Source organism: Jaculus jaculus, chromosome 8 (genome assembly GCF_020740685.1).
Source record: "Jaculus jaculus isolate mJacJac1 chromosome 8, mJacJac1.mat.Y.cur, whole genome shotgun sequence".
NCBI classification, from domain to species: Eukaryota; Metazoa; Chordata; class Mammalia; order Rodentia; family Dipodidae; genus Jaculus; species Jaculus jaculus.
The window spans coordinates 60,630,640-60,651,011 of record NC_059109.1 but is presented as its reverse complement, the minus strand read 5'-3'; the positions used below and the strand labels follow the sequence as shown (position 1 = coordinate 60,651,011).

At 39.3% G+C, this 20,372-nt stretch overlaps 1 protein-coding gene and 1 pseudogene across 10 annotated transcripts in view; both read left to right on the top strand.

Annotated features, from left to right (window-relative positions):
- Ryr3 (ryanodine receptor 3) overlaps positions 1–20,372 on the top strand; it is a 598,743-nt gene that overhangs the window by 489,844 nt on the left and 88,527 nt on the right. For all 10 annotated transcript variants that reach the window (XM_045155998.1, XM_045155993.1, XM_045155990.1 and 7 more), the window contains one exon: positions 19,905–20,225. In XM_045155998.1, the coding sequence (XP_045011933.1) occupies positions 19,905–20,225 (321 nt within the window). The remainder of the gene's footprint in view (positions 1–19,904; positions 20,226–20,372) is intronic.
- LOC101599720 lies at positions 16,139–16,839 on the top strand (annotated as a pseudogene).

Sequence of the window (20,372 nt, the reverse complement as noted above, 5' to 3'; positions counted from 1 at the left end):
GTACGAAGCGAGTGAACTCAGACTAATTCCTTCCAGTTGATATGACAGGTTGTACCACTCAGTTGTCTACTCTGCCATGCTTGCCCAGCCAGGAAGAAACTTTTTCTCGGACAATAAGCTGAAATAAACTCTTTCCTTCCATATGCTGGTCAGGTGTTTTGACCTAGCAGTGAGAAAGTAACTGCTACAGAGGACAACCTCAAGTTTCAGTCCTGGCTTTTATTTATTTCTTCATTATTGTGTGCATGTGCACACACACCAGGGTCTCTTGATGCAATTAAATACCTATCCACCTTTATATGGGTGGCCGGGAAATTGAACCCTGGCTGTCAGTCTTTGCAAGCAAGCATAGTTAACCACTGAGCCATTTCCCAGGTCCCAGTCCTCACCTTTCATCTTCTTTGAGATAGCCTATCTTGTTCATCACAGCATACACTAGCTGTGCTGATTCTGCTTCCCATCTCACTGTAGGAAGACTGGAGTTACAGGTGCTTGCTGGTACATCCACTCTTTTATGTGGGTTCTGAGCATCCAAACTCCAGTCATCACACATGAGCAACAAGCACTTTTACCCACCTAGCAATCTCCCCAATCCACCCCTATGATTTCCTCTAGAACATTCAAAATGTTATGTTTTTGAATTGTTTGTGGAGAGTAAGAGGTATCTAATTCCAGCCTTTACATGTGAACATCCAGTTTTCCTAGAACCCATTTATTAAAGAGGTGATTTTTCTCCAACATAAGTTTTGGCACCATCAGTGACATTAGGTGAGTGTAGCTATCTGGGTTTATTTCTGGAATTTATTCCGTAGGTCTATGTGTCTGTTTTTGTTTCAGTGTCATGATGATTTTGTTAGTATTCAATGTGTAAATACAAATCAAGTGTCATGATACTCCAGCATTGCTGTTTTGCTCAGTGTTGCTTTGGCTATTTCAGGGTCTTTTGTGCTTCCATATGAAGTTTAGGATTTTTTTTTTCTATTTCTGGGAAGAATTTTATTAGAATTTTGATAGGAAATACCTTGAATTTGTATAGTGCTTTTGGAAATATGGTCACTTACATAGCATTGGTACTGTCTATCCATGGACATGGGGAGCCCTCCATTCATCTTCTTCAGTTTCTTTGATATTCTGTCATTTTCATTATAGATGTCTTTCATCTCTTTTGTTAAGTTCATTCCTAGGATGGTGATGGATTTGTTGATGGTAATAAAATTTTATTATTTTTTAAGGAATTTTTAAGCTATTGAAAAGGTGAATTTTTTTTTCTAATTTCTTTTTCAGCATGTTCAGTATTGGTGTATAGGAATGTTACTTATTTTCATAGCTTCCTCTTTTTATTAATCTCTTGATTTCTATAGACATAAAATCTAGATAGGAAGCCCTGAGCCAGCAATAACCACAATGACTAAGATCAACTCAACAAATAACATTATTATTTGAAGTATTCTATTTACTTGAAAATTCATAAGAACTTCACAGTTTAATTCTTAGTGGTTTTTTGTTTCTTTTTTGTTTTTTAATTATTTTTTTGTTTTTATATTTATTTATTTATTTCAAAGTGACAGACAGAGAATGAAAGAGGCAGATAGAGAGAGAGAAAATGGGTGCGCCAGGGCTTCCAGCCACTGCAAACAAACTTCAGACGTGTGCGCCGCCTTGTGCATCTGGCTAACGTGGGTCCTGGGGAATCGAGTCTCAAACTGGGGTCCTTAGGCTTCACAGGCCAGTGCTTAACCACTAAGCCATCTCTCCAGCCTGTTTTTTGTTTTTTTTTTGTTGTTTTTTTTTTTTTTTTTTGAGGTAGGGTCTTATTCTAGTCCAGGCTGGCTTGGAATTCACTCTGTTTTCTCAGGGTGGCCTCGAACTCACAGTGATCCTCCTACCTCTGCCTCACAAATGCTGGGATTAAAGGCATGCACAACCACGCCCAGAAGGACTGGCCTTTTTTTATGAGAGAGAGAGAGAGAGGGAGGGAGGGAGAGAGAAGAATTGGCCCACCAGGGCCTCCAGCCACTGCAATTGAACTCCAGACACATGTGCCGCCTTGTGTGCTCTTGTATCACCTGTGCCTCTGGCTTATGTGAAACCTCGGGAGTCGAACATGGGTCCTTAGGCTTTGCAGACAAGTACCTTAACCACTAAGCCATCTCTCCAGCCTGGCTTACTTCTTTTAGGTTAGTATACAATGTAATGAGTTTTAACATGATATTTTCATACATATGTGTCATTATACCTTGTTTTCATTCTTGCTCTTCCCCAACTGTTTTCTATAATACTGCCCCCTCTCACTTTCATCCCTGACTTAGTCTCAATTTCTGCTTTCTTTTTCTTTTTTTTTTTTTTGGTTTTTCAAGGTAGGGTCTCACTCTGGTCCAGGCTGACCTGGAATTAACTCTGTAGTCTCAGGGTGGCCTCGAACTCATGGCTATCCTCTTACCTCTGCCTCCCGAATTTCTGCTTTCTTATTATATGATTCCATTACCCTCGCCATTTCCCATCCATCTTAAGATCTTCTCATCCCCTCTTGTGATCCTCTTTCTAGTTTTATGACCTACACACAGACACAGACACACACAGACACACAGACACACACACACACACACACACACACACACACACACACACAAATACCTAAAATTTTAAAATCTGGATTCCGTACATAAGAGAAAACTCATACTATTTAGCCTTCTGAGTCTGGTTTATTTCTTTTAACACAGTGATTCCCAGTTGTATTCATTTTTCTTTTTTTTCTGTATAAAATTTTATTTTCTTCATCTCTTCACCTGTTGGTGGACATGTAAATGGGTTCAATTTCTTGACTATTTGGGCATGCTATAGCAGTAAATATGGATATGCAAGTATCTCTGCAATATGTTGACTTGGAGTTTTTCATATATATACCCAAGAGTGGGGTAGGTGGTTCAATTTTCAGGATTTTGCTTAGGAACATCTATAATGATCTCCAGAGTGGCTGTAAAAGTTTATATTCCCACTAGCTATACCATAAAGGTTTGTTCTTTCACCATATCTGCACCAACATTTGTTTTCTTGATGATACCCATTCTGTCCGAGGTGAGGTAGAATGTCAAAGTAGTTTTAGTTTGTATTTCCCTGAAGGCTAATGATGTTGAGCACTTTTTCAAGTTATTGTCCATTTGGATTTCTTCTCTTGAGAAATGTCAATTCAGTATATTATCCAATTTACTGTGTGAATGGTTTTCTGATGTTTAATCTTTATAGATATATAACCTCCATATACATCCCTTATCTGATACATAGTTGGCAAAGTTTTTACCATTCTGTAGGTTCTCCTCACTGCCCCAATCTTTTACTTTGCTAATCAGAAGGGTTTTTTTTTTTAATTTTGTCAATTCTTGATATGATTTTTTATACTGTTAGAGTTCTTTTTAGAACATTGTTGCCTATGTCTCTATCTTGAAGTTTTTAAGCCTATGTTTTCCTCTAGCAGTTTCAAAGATTCAGGTTTTTGTTTTTTGTTTGTTTGTTTGGTTGGTTTTTGAGGTAGAGTCTTGCTCTAGCCTAGGCTGACCTGGTTTTCACTATATAGTCTCAGGCTGGCCTTGAACTCACAGCAATATCCTCCTACCATGGCTTCCTGAATTCTGGGATTAAAAGCATGTGCCACCATGCCTGGCAGAGAGAGAAATGAGCATACCAGGGCCTTTAGCTGCTGCAAGCAAACAAACTCCATACACACATGCCACCACGTCCGGAAGAACTGGCCTGTTTTTATGTGAGAGAGAGAGAATTGGCCCACCAGGGCCTCCAGCCACTGTGATTGAACTCCAGACACATGTGCCACCTTGTGCGCTCTTGTGTCGCCTTGTGCGTCTGGCTTATGTGAAACCTCGGGGGTTGAACATAGGTCCTTAGGCTTTGCAGACAACCTGGCAATGTCTAGTATCATTTTGCAGACCTCAGGGGAATCCCTGAACCAAAACTCACTTGGAAGTAGTTGAATGTATATACCACATAGATGCAGGTGTTTATTAAACTTTGTAACTTGAATGTTCTGCTACCTAGCAGGAGGAGGTGTCACATTGGGGACATCATGGTATCCATCCCAAAGGTGTGTTTTAGGGAAGATCTGATTTCCACCTTAAAGTAATGCAGAGTAGTCTGAGCTCTAGTGGAGTCCCTGCTGCTTGCTACCCATTTATGCTTGCTGCTTTTGTTTTTTCCTGCCTATTTGGTGGTTTCTCTCTGCTTGGGTGTATGGAATCATCTTCTTCCACCAAAGATGGAACTTCCCCTGGATCTGTCAGCTTAAAATGAATTCCTTCTTCCCCAAAACTGTGTCTGGTTTGGATGTTCATCCCAGCAACATAAAATGGTCGATGACATAAATATGGTCCCAAAAGAGTAAAGTGTTGCTGAAATGAATCTGAACATGTGGATTTTGGTCTTTTGGAACTTGTGTGCTAGAGGAGGAATATGTATGGACTTGGAAGTTGTGACTGCAGAAGCCTCATAGTGTGGGAAGCCAAATATTATGGTTATTTTGATGAGAGTTTGAAAGTTCTAAATGAAGAGAGAATAGTATTTGGAGCCTTTCCTTAGGAACTTTCAAAGAGAAAGGAAAGACTACAGAGAAATTTGTTGGACCTGGGCTACCATGCCCAGATAATTTGATCAAGGTTGAATTTGAAAGTAGTGGACTGATGTGCTTGACAGATGTTATAGAACTGGAAGACACAAGACTTAAAGTTGGTCTAAAGTTACAGGCACAGAGACAGGTTTTAGGTTATTGAAGCTGCTATTGTCAAGCACATTGCCACTATTAAGGTGCTTACACTGAAACAATAGAATTAAGGTCTGATGTGATTCCAACTAGGATAACAGAATGGTAGAAATGCAAACTCTTGAAAGGAGATGATTGGAAGGAAGGATCCTGCTCTTTAAAGTCATGATTTATTTCCTCCTGTATTAACACTTGGCTGTACAGCTGCACACCTGGTGTTGGTTTTGAAAGCACAAAAAAATGCATTGAAGTAGGTCATGAAGTGCATAGGTTCCAGGAGTTGCTGCTGAGACACAGCAAGTATAGCAGGGTGATATCCCTGGTAGAGAAAGCAGTGAGACCTTTGTAAGATGCAGCATGGTTTGCAGTGGAGAACTAAAGATGCTTTGGATCCACCAGGATTATGAAGAGGCTTCCAGGGAGTGCTATTGGCTTGTGATGGAAGTTTTCCGTGGATATTCTTCCCAGTTGGAGGGACAGAAATTTAAAACTCCAGAGACTGTCATCACAGGTTATGGATGTCAGACTTGAACTGCAGATATTTGATGTTTACCTTATGGTTACTGATTTTTCTTTGGTCTAGTCCTAGTCTCTCCTTGTTAGGACTTACAGCAATGGAAATGTTTATTCTATGCCATTGTGTGTTGGACGTATATAGCTTAATTTGATTTTACAGGACTCACAGTTAAAAGATAGTCTTGAGGGTTGGAGAGATGGCTTAGTGGTTAAGGCATTTGCCTGTAAAGCCAAAAGACCCAGGTTTGATTGCCCAAGACCCACGTAAGCGAGATGCACAAGGTGGCACATGCATCTGGAGTTCACTTGCAGTGGCCAAAGGCTATGCACATCCATTCTCTCTCAGTCTCTCTGCATCTTTCTCTCTCTCAAATAAATAATAATAATAATAAAATACATACAATAATAAAATAATAAAAAAGTGACAGTCTTGAATTGCAGATGAGACTTGGGACTTTGGAACAACCTAAAAGTTGTTAAAGAATATAGGAACCTTTAAAGTTGGAATGAATACAGGTTACAGTGTGAGATTGTCATGAGTCTATTGGGGACCAAGATTAGAATGTGATAGTTTGAATGTATGTCCCCCACAGATTCAGGTGTTTTATTAAACCTTGTAACTTGAGTCTCTAGCCACCTTGCTGGAAGAGGTGTCACTGGGGGCAGATCCTGGAGTCCAACCCTAAGGTCAGTTTGTGGCTTAAAATTGGGTATGATAATACCACCAGCCTTATTTGTGTTGTTCAAAATTGTTTTGGCCATTTGAGGCTTTTTTGTGCTTTCAAATGAATTTTAGGATTTTTTTTTCTATTTCTGTGAAGAATGCCATTATAATTTTAATGGGGATTACATTAAATGTATAGATTGCTTATGGTAAGATTGACATTTTACAATATTGATTCTTCCAGTCCAAGAACAAGGGATGTCTTTCTATTTTCTTGTGTCGTCTGCAATTTCTCACTTGAGTGTTTTAAAGTTCTCATTGTAGAGATCCTTTACTTCCTTGGTTAAGTTTATTCCAAGGTACTTTATTTTCTTTTTTTTTTGAGGCAGTTATGAATGTGAGAGATTTCCTGATTTCATCCTCCATATGTTTGTTGCTAGTAGATAGGAAAGATACTGATTTCTGTGTGTATGTTTTGTATCCTGCTATGTTGCTAAAAGTGTTTATCAGTGCTAACAGTTTGCTGGTAGAGTCTTTAGGGTCCTTGATGTATAGAATCATGTCATCTGCAAATAATGATATCTTGATCTCTTCCTGTCTAATTTGTATCCCTTTTATGTATATCTCTTGCCTTATTGTTATGGATAAGCCTTCCTGTACTATATTAAATAAAAGTGAAGACAGTGTACACCCTTGTCTTGTTCCTGATTTTAGTGGAAAAGCTTCAAGTTTTTCCCCATTTAGTATTATGTTGGCTGTAGGTTTGTCATAAACAGCTTTTATTTTGTTGAGATATATTCCTTCCCTTCCCAGTTTCTGTAACACTTTTACCATGCATCTATTGAAATGTTCGTGTGATTTTTGTCCTTCAGACCATTTATATGGTATATTACATTTATTTTTTTGCATATGTTGAACTATCCCTGCACCCCTGGAATAAAGCCAACTTGGTCAGGGGGTCTTTTTCATATATTCTCGTATTCTGTTGGCCAATATTTTGTTCAGAATTTTTGCATCTATGTTCATAAGGTAGTTTGGTCTGTAATTTTTTTTATTCTGTCTTTGTCCATTTTTGGTATCATGGTTATGCTGGCTTCATAGAAGGAGTTCAGTAGAATTCCTTCCTTTTCCATTTTATGGAAAAGTTTGAGAAGCAGTGGTATTAGTTCTTCCATGGATGTCTGGTAAAATTCACTGGTGAATCCATCTGGGCCTGGACATTTTTAGTTAGGAGACTTTTTATAACTACTTGGGTCTCCATACTTGTTGTTGGTCTATTTAAATGGTTTATATCATCTTGATTTCATTTTGGTAGGTAATATGAATCAATGAAATCATCTATATCTTTCAGATTTTCAAACTTAGAGACATATATATTCTTAAATTATATCCTTCTGATTTTCTGAATTTCTTTGTTATCTGTTGTAATGGTGCCCTTTTCATCTCTAATTTTATTAATTTTTTCTCTTCTCTCTTTCTTCTGGTCAGATTTGCTAAGGGTTTATCAATCTTGTCTATCCTTTCAAAGAATCAACTGTTTCATTGCTTCTTTGGGTTTTTTTTTTTTTTTTTTTTGGTTTCTATTTCACTAATGTCTGCCCTAATCTTTATTATTTCTTCCTGTCTATTGATTTTTGGTTTACCTTGTTCTTTTTCCAAGGCCTTAAGGTGAAGCATTAAATTGTTTACTTGTGAACTCTCTAATTTCTTAATATAGGCACATATGCTTATAAATTTCGCTCTTAGAAGTATCTTCATTGTGTACCAAAGGTTTTGGATGTTGTAGTCTCATCATTATTTGAGTCTATGAATTTATTGATTTCCTTTATTACTCATTCATCATTCAATCGTGTGCTGTTTAGCCTCCATGAATTTCTGTAGGCTCTGTAGTTTTTCTTGTTGCTGATTTGCAGCTTAATCCCATTGTGGTCAGATAGAGTACAAGGATTATTTCAATCTTCCTATATTTGTTGAGATATGTTTTGTGTCCTAATACATCGTCTATTTTAGAGAGTGTTCCATGTGCTACTGAGAAAAATGTATATTCTGCAGCATTTGGATGGAATGTTCTATAGATATCTGTTAGGTCCATTTGTTCCATGATGTCATTTAATCCAGATGTCCCTCTGTTTATTTTTTGCCAGGGTGACCTGTCAATTGATGAGAGTGGGGTATTGAAGTCACCCACTACAATTGTGTTTGGTGTAATCTGTCACCTTAAGTCTATCAGTGTTTGTTTGATGAAATTGGGAGCCCCATGTTAGGTACATATATGTTTATGACTGTAATGTCCTCCTGTTGGAATGCTCCTTTATTCAGTATAAAATGACCTTCTTTATCTTTACTCACTAATGTTGGTTTCAAATCTATCCTGTAAGATATTAGGATACCAATCCATGGTTGTTTCTTGCTATATATACATTTAATAAAAAATAGCACAGAATATGCAGTTGTGCAGATTAAAAAAAAAAAAAAGATAGTCTTATAAAGCCAAAATCCCTAAGGGTGTATGTTTCTCTAAACCCTTAATCTTGTCAGCTGGAAGGAAGACATTTCTGTTCTGAATTGGGTTCCAGCTCAGCCTGGATCTGAATCAGACCCTGAGCCCAGTAATGACCAAAGCAAAAGGCAAATGTCCTATGATTCTGAAAGCATCACAGGCAACAATATTCAACCCCAAAATATAGTTTATTTAAAAATGGGAAAGCCAACCAAGAATATGTAATCCATAACCTGCCCTGACATGGAAAGAGAGATTAGATTAGCTCTTCCAAAGCAGGCCTATATACCTGTTTTTTTGTTTGTTTGGTTTTTGGTTTTTTGGTTTGTTTTTAGTTAGTTAGTCATTACCTTTTGGGGTGGCTTCCAATCTCACCAATGCTGAGTGCTCACCTCAATCCCTCCATGTTATGCTGTGGAGCTGAAGTTCTGATCAGCTGTGCTGAATGCACTGCCACCAGGGGCTGAATGCCGGAGGTTCATGGTTTTGATGGCTGGGGGATGGCAGAGTGCAGAAAGCCTGGAGTTGCTCACACATCACCACCTGTATCCCATTCGGTAGCTTCTTAGTTGATCTTGTCTTTCCTTCAGGTTTCTTGACTTTGCAAAGAGGCTGATGAGGTTGGAAAATCCCCTTGTTTAGTCTCTTCTTCTGCTGCTGCTTGGCACACCTGGCAGGGTGGTGCCAGGAGGGTGCACAGATCACAGGGATCAGTGGGCCACAAGCGCCTCAGTGGGATTCTGGCCGTTTTTCTCCTTGGATTTTGGTCTCTCCTGCTTCTCTGCTGTGTCTAAGAATAACCTATACTCCTTCACTTTTCAGAAGAGTGTACTTTGCCGTGGTTTTGCTTAAATCCTTTCCTAGGCTGTTTAGGTGATGTTCCTATGCTGCCATCTTACCCTGAAATAAACCTTGATTGTTCTTTTACTTATTTTTATTTTTTATACATTTTTAAATTTTTGTTTATTTATTTACTTGAGAGAGAGAGAGAAAGAGGCAGAAAGATAGAGAGGGTGTGCCCGAGCCTCCAGCCACTGCAAACAAACTCCAGACACATGCACCTCCTTGTGCATCTGACTATGTGGGTCCTGGGGAATTGAAACAGGGTCCTTTGGCTTTTGCAGGCAAATGCCTTAATAGCTAAGCCATCTCTCCAGCCCTGGATTGTTCTTTTAATCAGTATGAAGCAATCTTGTTTATCTCTTCTGATTAATTTTGGTTTGAAATCTGTTTTGTCAGATATTAGAAATAGCAACACCTGCTTAATCCTGACTTTCTTAGAATATCTTTCTCCATCTTTTCACCCTAAATTAGGGTCTGTCTTTGATGGTGAGGTGAGTTTCTCTAAGGCAGAAAAAGGATGGATCCTGTTGATTTTTTTTATCCAGTCTTTTAGTTTATATCTTTTTATTGGGGAATTGAGACCATTAGTACTCATAATTATTATTGAAACATCTGAGTTAATCTCTGACATGTTGATTGCATTTTAGTGTTTGATGTTTTCTGAGTCTTCATTTGTTTAACACTGTTTTAGCATTGGTTATTACTTTTATTCCTCCTCCCCCTATAGCATCTTGAGTGTAATTATCCTTCTCTTCAATGCTTCTGGGAAGGCAAAGGTGGGTGGATTTCTGTACCTGGCTGGCTACCCAGTTGACCTTGCTTGACAAGCTCCAGACCAATGAAAGACCATGTCTTAATAAAAAGTAGATAGCACATGAGAGGAACAACCTGTAAGGTTGTCTTCCAGCATTCACATGCATGCACACTTGTACTCACACAGACATGCACATGAATGCACACACAAAAACAACTATCTTAGCTGGATTCTAGTAAGTTGTACTTTCATTGTTAAGTCTCTATTTATACATATGCTTTCTTTAGCCTTTTTCTTTTTAAATTTTTATTAGGAACTTTTTGTTTGTTTGGTTTTTGAGGTAGGGTCTCACTCTAGCTCAAGCTGACCTGGAATTTACTATGTAGTCTCAGGGTGACCTCAAACTCACAGCAATCCTCCTATCTCTGCCTCCCGAGTGCTGGGATTAAAGGCATGTGCCACCACACTCAGCAGTTTTTATTAGGGCCTTTAATATATGACTGTACTGCAGATTGGTCATATTCCCAAAGGTTGTCCTCTTATGTCCCCTCTACCCTGCCTCCATTCCACTGAAGCCTTTCCTCGCCTGTTGGTATTGATAATCACTGTTGAATCATGAATGCACTAATTGGTTTCTATGAAGAAAATAATGCCTCACAATACCTTTCCACCCTGTGGCTCTTACATTTTTTTTTGTTCCTTCTTCTGCAATGTTCCCTGAGCCTGTGGGGGGGGGGGTCATGTTTTAAGTTTCCTTTAGTCATAGCTCTAAGCAGCCTCTGACTTTCTGCTCTGATAAATTTTGAGTCTCCTCAATGTCTATTGCCTTCTCCCTGGAGAAGTTTCTCTGCCCAATAGGGAGAGCAGCACTCATGTTGAATTTGTCACTTCCTCTATAAGGTTTTATGGGCCCTGTAGGGTGTGATAGGGATGACTCATCCAGTGCTGGGCAATAAGCTATCTCTTCTGGTTACTTTTAGGGGGCTTATGTTTCCCTGGTGTTTACCCATCTGTAAAAAGCAGGTTCTCTACCAAGGGTTAGAATAGTGTAGGTCAAAGGAGATAAGCATAGACATTTAGAAAACATTTTCATGAACATATCCATTTAGCCAAAGAACAGTGGAAAAGTCCTCCAGGGTCTGTGACCTTCCAAGCCATAGGCTTCATACTTGGTTCTAGTACCAGGCATGAATTCCTTCCCAGTAAGCTGGCCTTATATCCAGTCAGAGAGCAATTGATTATCCCCATAATTTATGAACCACTATTGTGTGTATCCCAATGGGTACATTTTGCCTGAATGGTTTATTTGTAGCTTATAAGATCCACTACATATTCATACTACTGGTGATTTTCATCCCCTAGCAGTTCACATAGCACTTTTGAACACTATGACAGCTAGGCAGAGGGTCTTCAGTAATAGAGTCTTATCATCTAGTTCTGGTGAGTAAATAAGAGCTTTGGCAATAGCATGCATTTTTTAAGGCATTTCATGGGCCTCCATGACCAACAGCTCACTGTGGGGATGACAAAATTCTGGCAGTGGAATTTACTAGCAACACCCTATTGTTTTAGGGTAAAGCTTTCTCCACCCCAGAAAGGTACTTCCACCCAAGACATAGCCCTTCTTCTCTCTTTTTGAGAGAGTTATATCTTTTTATGCAAGAGGGTGAGAGCAAGAGAGAGTGAGAGAGAGAGACAGAATTGGCATACCTGGGCCTCAGCCACTGTAATCACGCTCCAGACTCTTACACAGCCTTGTGCACAGGTGCAACCTTGCAGTTGCATCACCTTTTGTGCATCTGGCTTATGTGGGACCTGGAGAGTTGAACATGGGTCCTTAGGCTTTGCAGGTAAATGCCTTAACCACTAAGGCATCTCTCCAGCCCAAAGCTAAAACTTTTAACTAGCTAATGACAAAGTCGTTTTCTAGTTTTGTATTTGGCAAGACTTCATTTGTTCCCTAGAATGTGGTCCACTTTAAGAAAGTGCTTCTTTTGAATGGACTATTCTGTAGGTAGCTATTAATTTGATCTGCTGCACAGTTTAACTCTGTGAGGAGAATGGGGTATTGAAATAACCCTCTATTATTATATGAAGACCTGTCTGGCATTTTATGTCCATTATTATTTTATGAAGTTAAAACCCCCAATATTTAGTACATATGTATTTATAATTTTAATATACATTTAGTTTGTTGATGGAGGAAGAGTTTATTTTAGCTTATGATTCTAGCAGGTAGAGCCCATCATGGAGGGCAAGGCTTGGAGATGGTCTAATAGTGTCTACTATTCAGTCTAACAGTGAGGAAATAGAGCAAAGATGAATGTTTATGCTCAGATAACTTCATTCTCTTTATACAGTCCAGCACCCCAAGCCCAGGGAAGGGTGCTGCCCACCTACGTGGGTCTTCTCACCTCAACTAATCCAATCTAGAAAATCCCAAACAGACATGCCAAGAGATTTGTTTCTATGATAATTCTAAATTCTGTCTAATGGGCAATCAGAGATTAACCATTAGTAGTTAATGCCTTCCTTATCTCTTCTGACTAATTTTGGTTTGGGTCTACTCAACAAATATCAGGACAACTATACCAGCTCATTTTCAGTTTCTGTTCACTTGATAATTGTTTTCTGCCCTTTGATTCTCAGTCTGTGGGTGTATTTACCTCCTGAAAACCACATTTAGATCTGGATTTTTTAATCCACTTAACTAACCTGAATCTCTTTATTGTGAGTTCAGACCATTTACTTTTAAAGTTAATGTAGAAGGATGTTTATTAAATCTGTAATTTTGTTGGTTGTTTTTCTGTCTGGTTGGATTATTGTTTGTTCTTTAATTTCTCCCATGTTAGTATTAGGGTCTTCTGGTTTACTGTGTTGGACATGATAGACTCCTTCCTACTTGTTTTTATTGAGTCATTTCTCTCATGAAATGTATTCTTTCTGTGCTTTTGTAATTAAGACCATCCTACCTAACTCTGTATATATAATTGTGGTGGTTTGAGTCAGGTGTCCCCCATAAACTTAGATGTTCTTAGTGCTAAGTTCCCCAGCTGATGGCAATTGGAAATTGAAGCCTCATGGAAGCAGGGTATTGTTGGGGGCAGACTTATGGGTTTTTTGGTTTTTTTTTAAATTATTTATTTATTTATTTGAGAGCGACAGACACAAAAAGAAAGACAGATAGAGGGAGAGAGAGAATGGGCACGCCAGGGCTTCCAGCCTCTGCAAACGAACTCCAGACACATGCGCCCCCTTGTGCATCTGGCTAACATGGGACCTGGGGAACCGAGCCTCAAACCGGGGTCCTTAGGCTTCACAGACAAGCGCTTAACCACTAAGCCATCTCTCCAGCCCGACTTATGGGTTTTATAGCCAGTTTCCCCATGCCAGTGTTTGGCACACTCTCCTGCTGCTATTATGTTGGCCAGGAGGTGATGTCCACCCTCTGCTCATGTCATCATTTTCTCTGCCATCATGGAGCTTCCCCCTTGAGCCTGTAAGCCAAAATAAACCTCTTTTTTTCCCACAAGCTGCTCTTTGTTGGGTGAATTCTACCAGCAATGCAAACTTGACTACGACAATAGTATTTTAAAGTATCTTTTGTAGTGCTGGCTTGGTGGTCATAACTGCGTTAGTTTGTGCTTGTTTTATAATGACCCTATTTACTACTCAATTGTAAAAGGTATCTTTGCTGGATATAGCAATCTTGGTTGACAATTAGTTAATTTCAATACTTGAAATAGACCGTTCCATGTTTTCCTGGTTTTGAGGATTGTTGAGGGGAAATCTGATGCTATCCTGATGGTTCTACCTTTTTAGGTAAGGTATTTTTTTCACTTACTTTTTATTTTTATTTATTTATTTGAGAGAGAGAGAGAATGGGTGTGCCAGGGCATCCAGATGCTACAAAGGAACTCCAGACGCATGTGCTATCTTGTATATCTGGCTTATGTGGGTCGTGGGGAATATATCTGGCTTTGCAGACAAGCACCTTAATCACTAAGCCATGTTTCCAGTCCTTATAACTTTTATTATTGTTTCTTTGTGCTGTGTCTTTAACAGCTTGACTGTAATATGTCATGGGGACATTCATGTATGGTCATGTCCATTGGGGTTCTAAATGCCTTGTGTATTTGCCTATTTCTTTCTCTAGATTTGGGGGAAGTTACTGTATAATGTCATGAAAGAGATTTTCTAGGCTTTCATTGTTAATATCAGCTATTCCTGTCCCCTGAATTTTTAGGTTTTCTCTCTTGATTGTATCCTGGAGTTCTTGGATGTTGTGGTCATGCTCACTTGCTTGTGTTTTTATTATTATTATTATTATTTGTTTGTCTTTCCTTATTGATTTCAAGTGTAATACTCATTAACCTTTCCCTTCATCTCTGATATTCTTTCTTCCTCTTGGACAAGTCTATTGGTGACCCTTCCTACTGTGTTTATTTTTAAGTTGGTTACATTGGTTTTTGGTTTTTTGGTGTTTTTTTTTTTTCCATTTCCAGCATTTTTGAAATTTCTTTTCAAAATATCTATTTTCTTATATATTTTAACAACTTAATTCTTTTTTGTATCCTTTTTCAAGTCATCCTTTTTTGTGTATGCATGCTTTTTTGAAGTAAGGTTTCACTTAGCCCAGGCTGACTGGGAATTCACTATGTAGTCTCAGGATGGCCTTCAACTAACAGCGATCCTCCTCTGTCTCCTGAGTGTTGGGATTAAAGGTGTACACCACCACAATTGGCTCATCCATTACTTTTACAAAGAAAATTTTAATGTTCATCTGGAATTTTAGTTATTTCAGTATATTTGAGTTCAGTAGCTGAGAGATTATGAATTTTTGAAGGAGTCATCTTGCCTTCATTTTTATGACTTTTGCATTTTTATGTTGTGATTTGAGTATTTGTTGGTTTGGACATCTCTTCTGCATGTTAGGGTGGGGAATCTTCCCATTGAGCAGATACTCTTGGCAGCTCAGTCCCTTGTACCACCAGTAAGGAGCAGAACAACTGCTGTAGCAGCAGAAGCATCAAACCATACAAGACGGAGAAATGCACTTGAAATCGGTTATAGTGCATAATATATCCCCAGTGACTATAGGACTGGAAATGGATAAACTACTGAAGAATCTGCTGTGAAGTTAAAAGTTATTTAGGGTGAGTTTGGAAGTAGTAAATAAGTGAGATAAAAGAAGGATAAAGGGTTTTGGTTTTTTTTTTAATTTTTATTAGCATTTTCCATGATTATATTTAAAAAAAGAAGGATAAAGGGGAAGGGGAGAAAAGGAGAAAAAGCAAAGTTTAATACATGCAAGTAAAAAAAGTTCTAATAAAGGAAGAAAAAGAGCCAAATATTAGAAAAAGATGTTATTTTTTTTTTTCAACCAGGCATGGTGGCTCAAACCTTTAATCTCAGCACTTAGGAAGCTGGGGTAGAAGGATTATCATAAATTTGAGGCCAACCTGGTCTAGATTGAGAGCCTGACTAAAAAAAAAAAAAATACCAATAATAAAAAACTCAAAAACAAAATTAAATAAATATGAGGGAAATAAAATTAAAACCAAAAATATTTTTATTTTTGTAAGATAACAGAACTATTACAAAGTTTACATGGTCCCCTCTAGCTACCCTCTTTTGGCAACCTTCCCTTACTAAACCCCCACTTTTTTCTACTATTCTATCTTCTGGATTGATATTATTTTTGTTTTGTTTTTACCCTCATCCATCATGCTCAGAAACTTGTTGGTGTGCCCAACATGGTCACTGTATTCATGACCTCACAGTGACTATTATTATCTGTATAAGACCTGCTTAATATTGAGACCACTGAGAGTTGTTTTTAAATACAAGATAAAATCAAAATACTACTAATGTAGAGAAAGGGGGGAAGAAGTACATAGAGCAAAAAAAAAAAAAAAAAAGAGTGTAAGAAAAACTAAAAATACTGCCCCCAATATTGAAAAACATTGTAAATAAAATTAGGTCAATGGAAATAACAAATAAAAACAAAAAGTTGATAAAGCAAAGGCAGCCGAGACAGGTGCAGGGTTCCTGCCAGCCCTGAGGTCAAGCTCGTCCCCAGCCTGGTCCTTCGTCATGGCGCTCAGTGACGCTGATGTGAAGAAGCAGATTAAGCACATGATGGCTTTCATAGAAGAAGAAGCCAATGAGAAAGCAGAAGAAATCGATGCAAAGGCGGAAGAAGAGTTTAACATTGAGAAAGGTCGTCTTGTGAAAACTCAAAGACTGAAGATTATGGAGTATTATGAGAAGAAAGAAAAGCAGATTGAGCAGCAGAAGAAAATCCAAATGTCTAATTTGAAGAAGCAAGACTCAAAGTCCTCAGAGCAAGAGATGACCTTATCACTGATCTACTAAATGAAGCAAAACAGAGACTCAGTAAGGTAGTTAAAGATACAGTCAGGCACCAAGTGCTGCTTGATGGGCTGGTCCTCCAGGGCTTGCACCAGTTGTTGGAGCCCCGAATGATTGTGCGTTGCAAAAAACAAGATTTTCCTTTGGTGAAGGCTGCAGTGCAAAAAGCAGTTCCTATGTACAAAATTACCACCAAAAAAGATGTTGATGTCCAAATTGACCAAGAGACCTACCTGCCTGAGGAAATATCCGGTGGAGTTGAGATCTACAATGGGGATCACAAGATAAAGGTTTCCAACACCCTGGAGAGCCGGCTGGACCTCATAGCCCAGCAGATGATGCCAGAGGTACAGGGAGCCTTGTTTGGTGCAAATGCCAATAGGAAGTTTTTGGACTAAGCCTTTGGGAGGTGCTGTTCTCTGATGAAGCAAGACTGTCTTCGTAGCTTCCTCTTTCTGCTCTACTACTGGTCTGTAGCAATCAGTGGTGCGCTCTATAGCTAATGGCCTTGGCCTAGTGTTAGGGTGAGAGAAGGACCACCCTGGGTTGGTTCTGCTGCAGGAAGGTGAGGGGTCAGGTAGGGTTGCTGCAGTCTTCAAAAACCTTTTCTTTCCCTGCCCCAGCTGTCTAGGGGTAAGGTGCTTGCTGTCCCCCACTCTCTGGGTGTAAAATGCATGTGAGTCTGCTTTCCTGCTAGTATCACTAGCTTTCCTGTTACTATTTAGGCCTAGAAGTTTTCCTTTTCTGCAAATGTGATTTCAAGTCTAAAAAAAAATGAAAAACAAAAAAATAAATACAATGAAGTTAAAAAATTCTAAGTGTGTGCAAATGAACTCCAGATATGTGTGCCTCCTTGTGTATCTGGCTAACGTGGGTCCTGTGGAATTGAACCTGGGTCCTTTGGCTTTGCAGGCAAATACCTTAACCGCTAAGCCATCCCTCCAGCCCAAATAACTTCATTTCTGAAGGAAGGCACCCAAGGTTCAAAGACAAAGGGCTGAGCAAAGAGAATAGGTTGTATATGTGGTTGCTTGCTGTTTGAATGCTTGCCGCTTTCTTCAAGCAATGTTTATTCATCAGCTGCTTTGAAGCAGGTGGTGCCTTAGGTTTTAATACTACAGAGGGAAATGTGATAAGGTCTCTACCCTGGAAAAGTGAAGAGCGTCAAGGGGGGGAGAGACACAAGGTGTGAGCAAGCCGAACACAGAGTCAGATGGTTAGTGCTATAGAAGGGAATGAGACGAATATTTGTCAGAATACAAAGTTCAGAGCAGCATACTATGCCTGAAGGATTGAGCAAAGCCTGTATGTGAAGAGGACTTGCTTCCTGGCTTCTGACTGACACATCTTTATTGTCCAGAAAGTACATGAATCTGTTGTTTCTCAGAATGTGCTTCCCAAGCTAGTAGCATGATGTCACTATTGACACTGACTCCACTGGAAATGAAAACATCTGCACCACATCCCTATGTACTTTCTTACTGATTGATCAATGCTGTGGATGCCCCCCACACACACACACACAAAGTTGTTGTAATGAGTCCTTTGAGATATTCCTGATATGTAGTCAAGTTTACAATATCCCTGGGCCAGAACATAAAGAAAAGGGTATAAGGTGTAAAGATGATGGCTCTCAGAATGCCTGATGCTATCTACACAAGACCATCATAATAGGAGGAAAAGATGATGACATCAAAATAAAAGAGAGACTGGTTGAGAGGGGGAGGGGATATGGTGGAGTGTGGAATTTCAAAGGGGAAAGTGGGGGGAGGGAGGGCATTACCATGGAATATTGTTTACAATCATGGAAGTTGTTAATAAAAGCATAATAAATTTAAAAAAATTCTAAGTGTGTAAAAAATTAAAGGAATCATAAAGTAAAAAGAAAAAATGCAGTAGTGAAGAATCCTTTTCTGGGTCTTATAAAATTTATATGCATGAGGCAGTCAGTTGGGTTATGGGCTCTTGTCTTCTATGTGTGTGTTGTTGCTGAGTCTGTCTTGGACAAGTATCTAGTGCCTGTCTTCAAGGTAGATGCTTTCCTTCTTTGTGTAGAAGATGTCTCTGCTGGCAACACTTAACTTCGTATTCTGTGGACTGGGCAAATCCTTTGACCCTTCCAAGACTCCTCATATCATAACCCCTGGTGTGACCAATGTTTTAGCTAAAGGATGTCTCCCAAGTGTGTTGGAACATGTTAAATAACCATAGCAGTAAGGTTAGAGCTGGTAGAGGACCTGTCTTCATGCTTTTAGGTCCTTCTCAGTAATCACCTACCTGAAAGGGTGCTGTTGTGGGTGTTAAGCATACCTCTGGCTTTCAGAATTCTTGGGCTCTCAGGCTACCTTCAGGAACTTCAAGATACTTATGGTTATCCTTGGCTTGCAGGAAATAATTCCTTACCTTTATGGAAGCAGGACCAACAACCTCTTCTATTTCTAGGTTACTTTTCTTAAAATAAATTATTTATTTATTTTTATTTGAGACATAGAGAAAGGGGAGAGAGAGGGAGAAGATGGGCATGCCAGGATCTCTAGTCACTAAAAATGGACTCCAGACACATTGCCACCTTGTGCATCTGGCTTACATGGGACCTGAAGATTTGAGCCTGGGTCCTTAGGCTTCGCAGGCAAGAGCCTTAATTGTTACAGCATCTCCCCAGCCCAATTTCTAGATTACTTTTTTTTTTTAAGATTTATTTGTTTATTTGAGGGAGAGAGAAAGGAAGAGGCAGATAAAGAATGGGCATGCCAGGGCCTTCAGCCACTGCAAACTCCACATGCATGTGCCACTTTGTACATCTGGCTTATGTGGGTACTGGGAAATCAAACCTGGGTCTTTAGCCTTCACAAGCAAGTGGCTTAACTGCTAAGCCATCTCTCCATCCCTCTAGGTTACTTTTTAATCTCCTAGTCCTTTCTAGTATAATATTAAACTCCAGTTTCATTTCATCCTCTCTATCTTTGTTCATTGAAGTGACCTCAGTCATACAAAGTGGAGAAAAGAGAGGGCTAACTCACTATTCCTTATAAATATACTTTCAAAACCAAAACAAAACAAAAATAAAATGAGTGGATGACAGGAGTTTTATTAACTGAGGTCACTGATAATTTCTGTTATAAAGCCAGAAATCAATGCATGTATGATTTTTCCCAAATATTTCAACTAGTTGTAAATATTATAATCTCTGCTACAGCTCAAGGCATATTTTGTGAGAAGGTTTTCTTTATCCTGTTTATAATAGCACAAAGTGGTCCAGGTGATTGAATTACAACCTGGCACCTGAACACAGATTTTTTGTTTCTTTCCCAGGCAGCAGGCAGAAAAAGAAAGAAAACCAAGAGCCTGGTTTCATCACAGAGAAGTCCTATGAATTTCCCTCAGCAACGTCTTTCTCCATTGTGCTCCTTTGACTATATGCTTGGATATTATACACATTATACTTTTAATCATCATGCTTTTCTTCTTCACATGTCCTCTTCTTCAGTTCTAGGGATGCCAGACAAGGTGGAAGATATGTGTCCTGACATCCCCCAGCTGGACAGCCTAATGAAGGAAATCAATGATTTGGCAGAGTCAGGTGCCCGATACACAGAGATGCCCCATGTCATTGAAGTGATCTTGCCTATGCTCTGCAACTACCTTTCCTACTGGTGGGAGCGGGGACCTGAGAACCTGCCCCCAAGCTCAGGACCCTGCTGCACCCATGTCACCTCTGAACACCTCAGCCTTATCCTGGGCAACATCCTGAAAATCATCAACAACAACCTCGGAATTGATGAGGCTTCCTGGATGAAACGCATCGCAGGTACCAATGCCTGTCTCTCGGGCCGTGGCACAGCAGAAAGTAGCCAGGTTCTGGCTTTCTCTGTTTTGATTTGTCTCTTTTTGAGTTTGAGCAAGCTCAGTTCTGTCTTCAAATCTTCTACCTCCTAGTAAACTGGGAGCTGAGAGT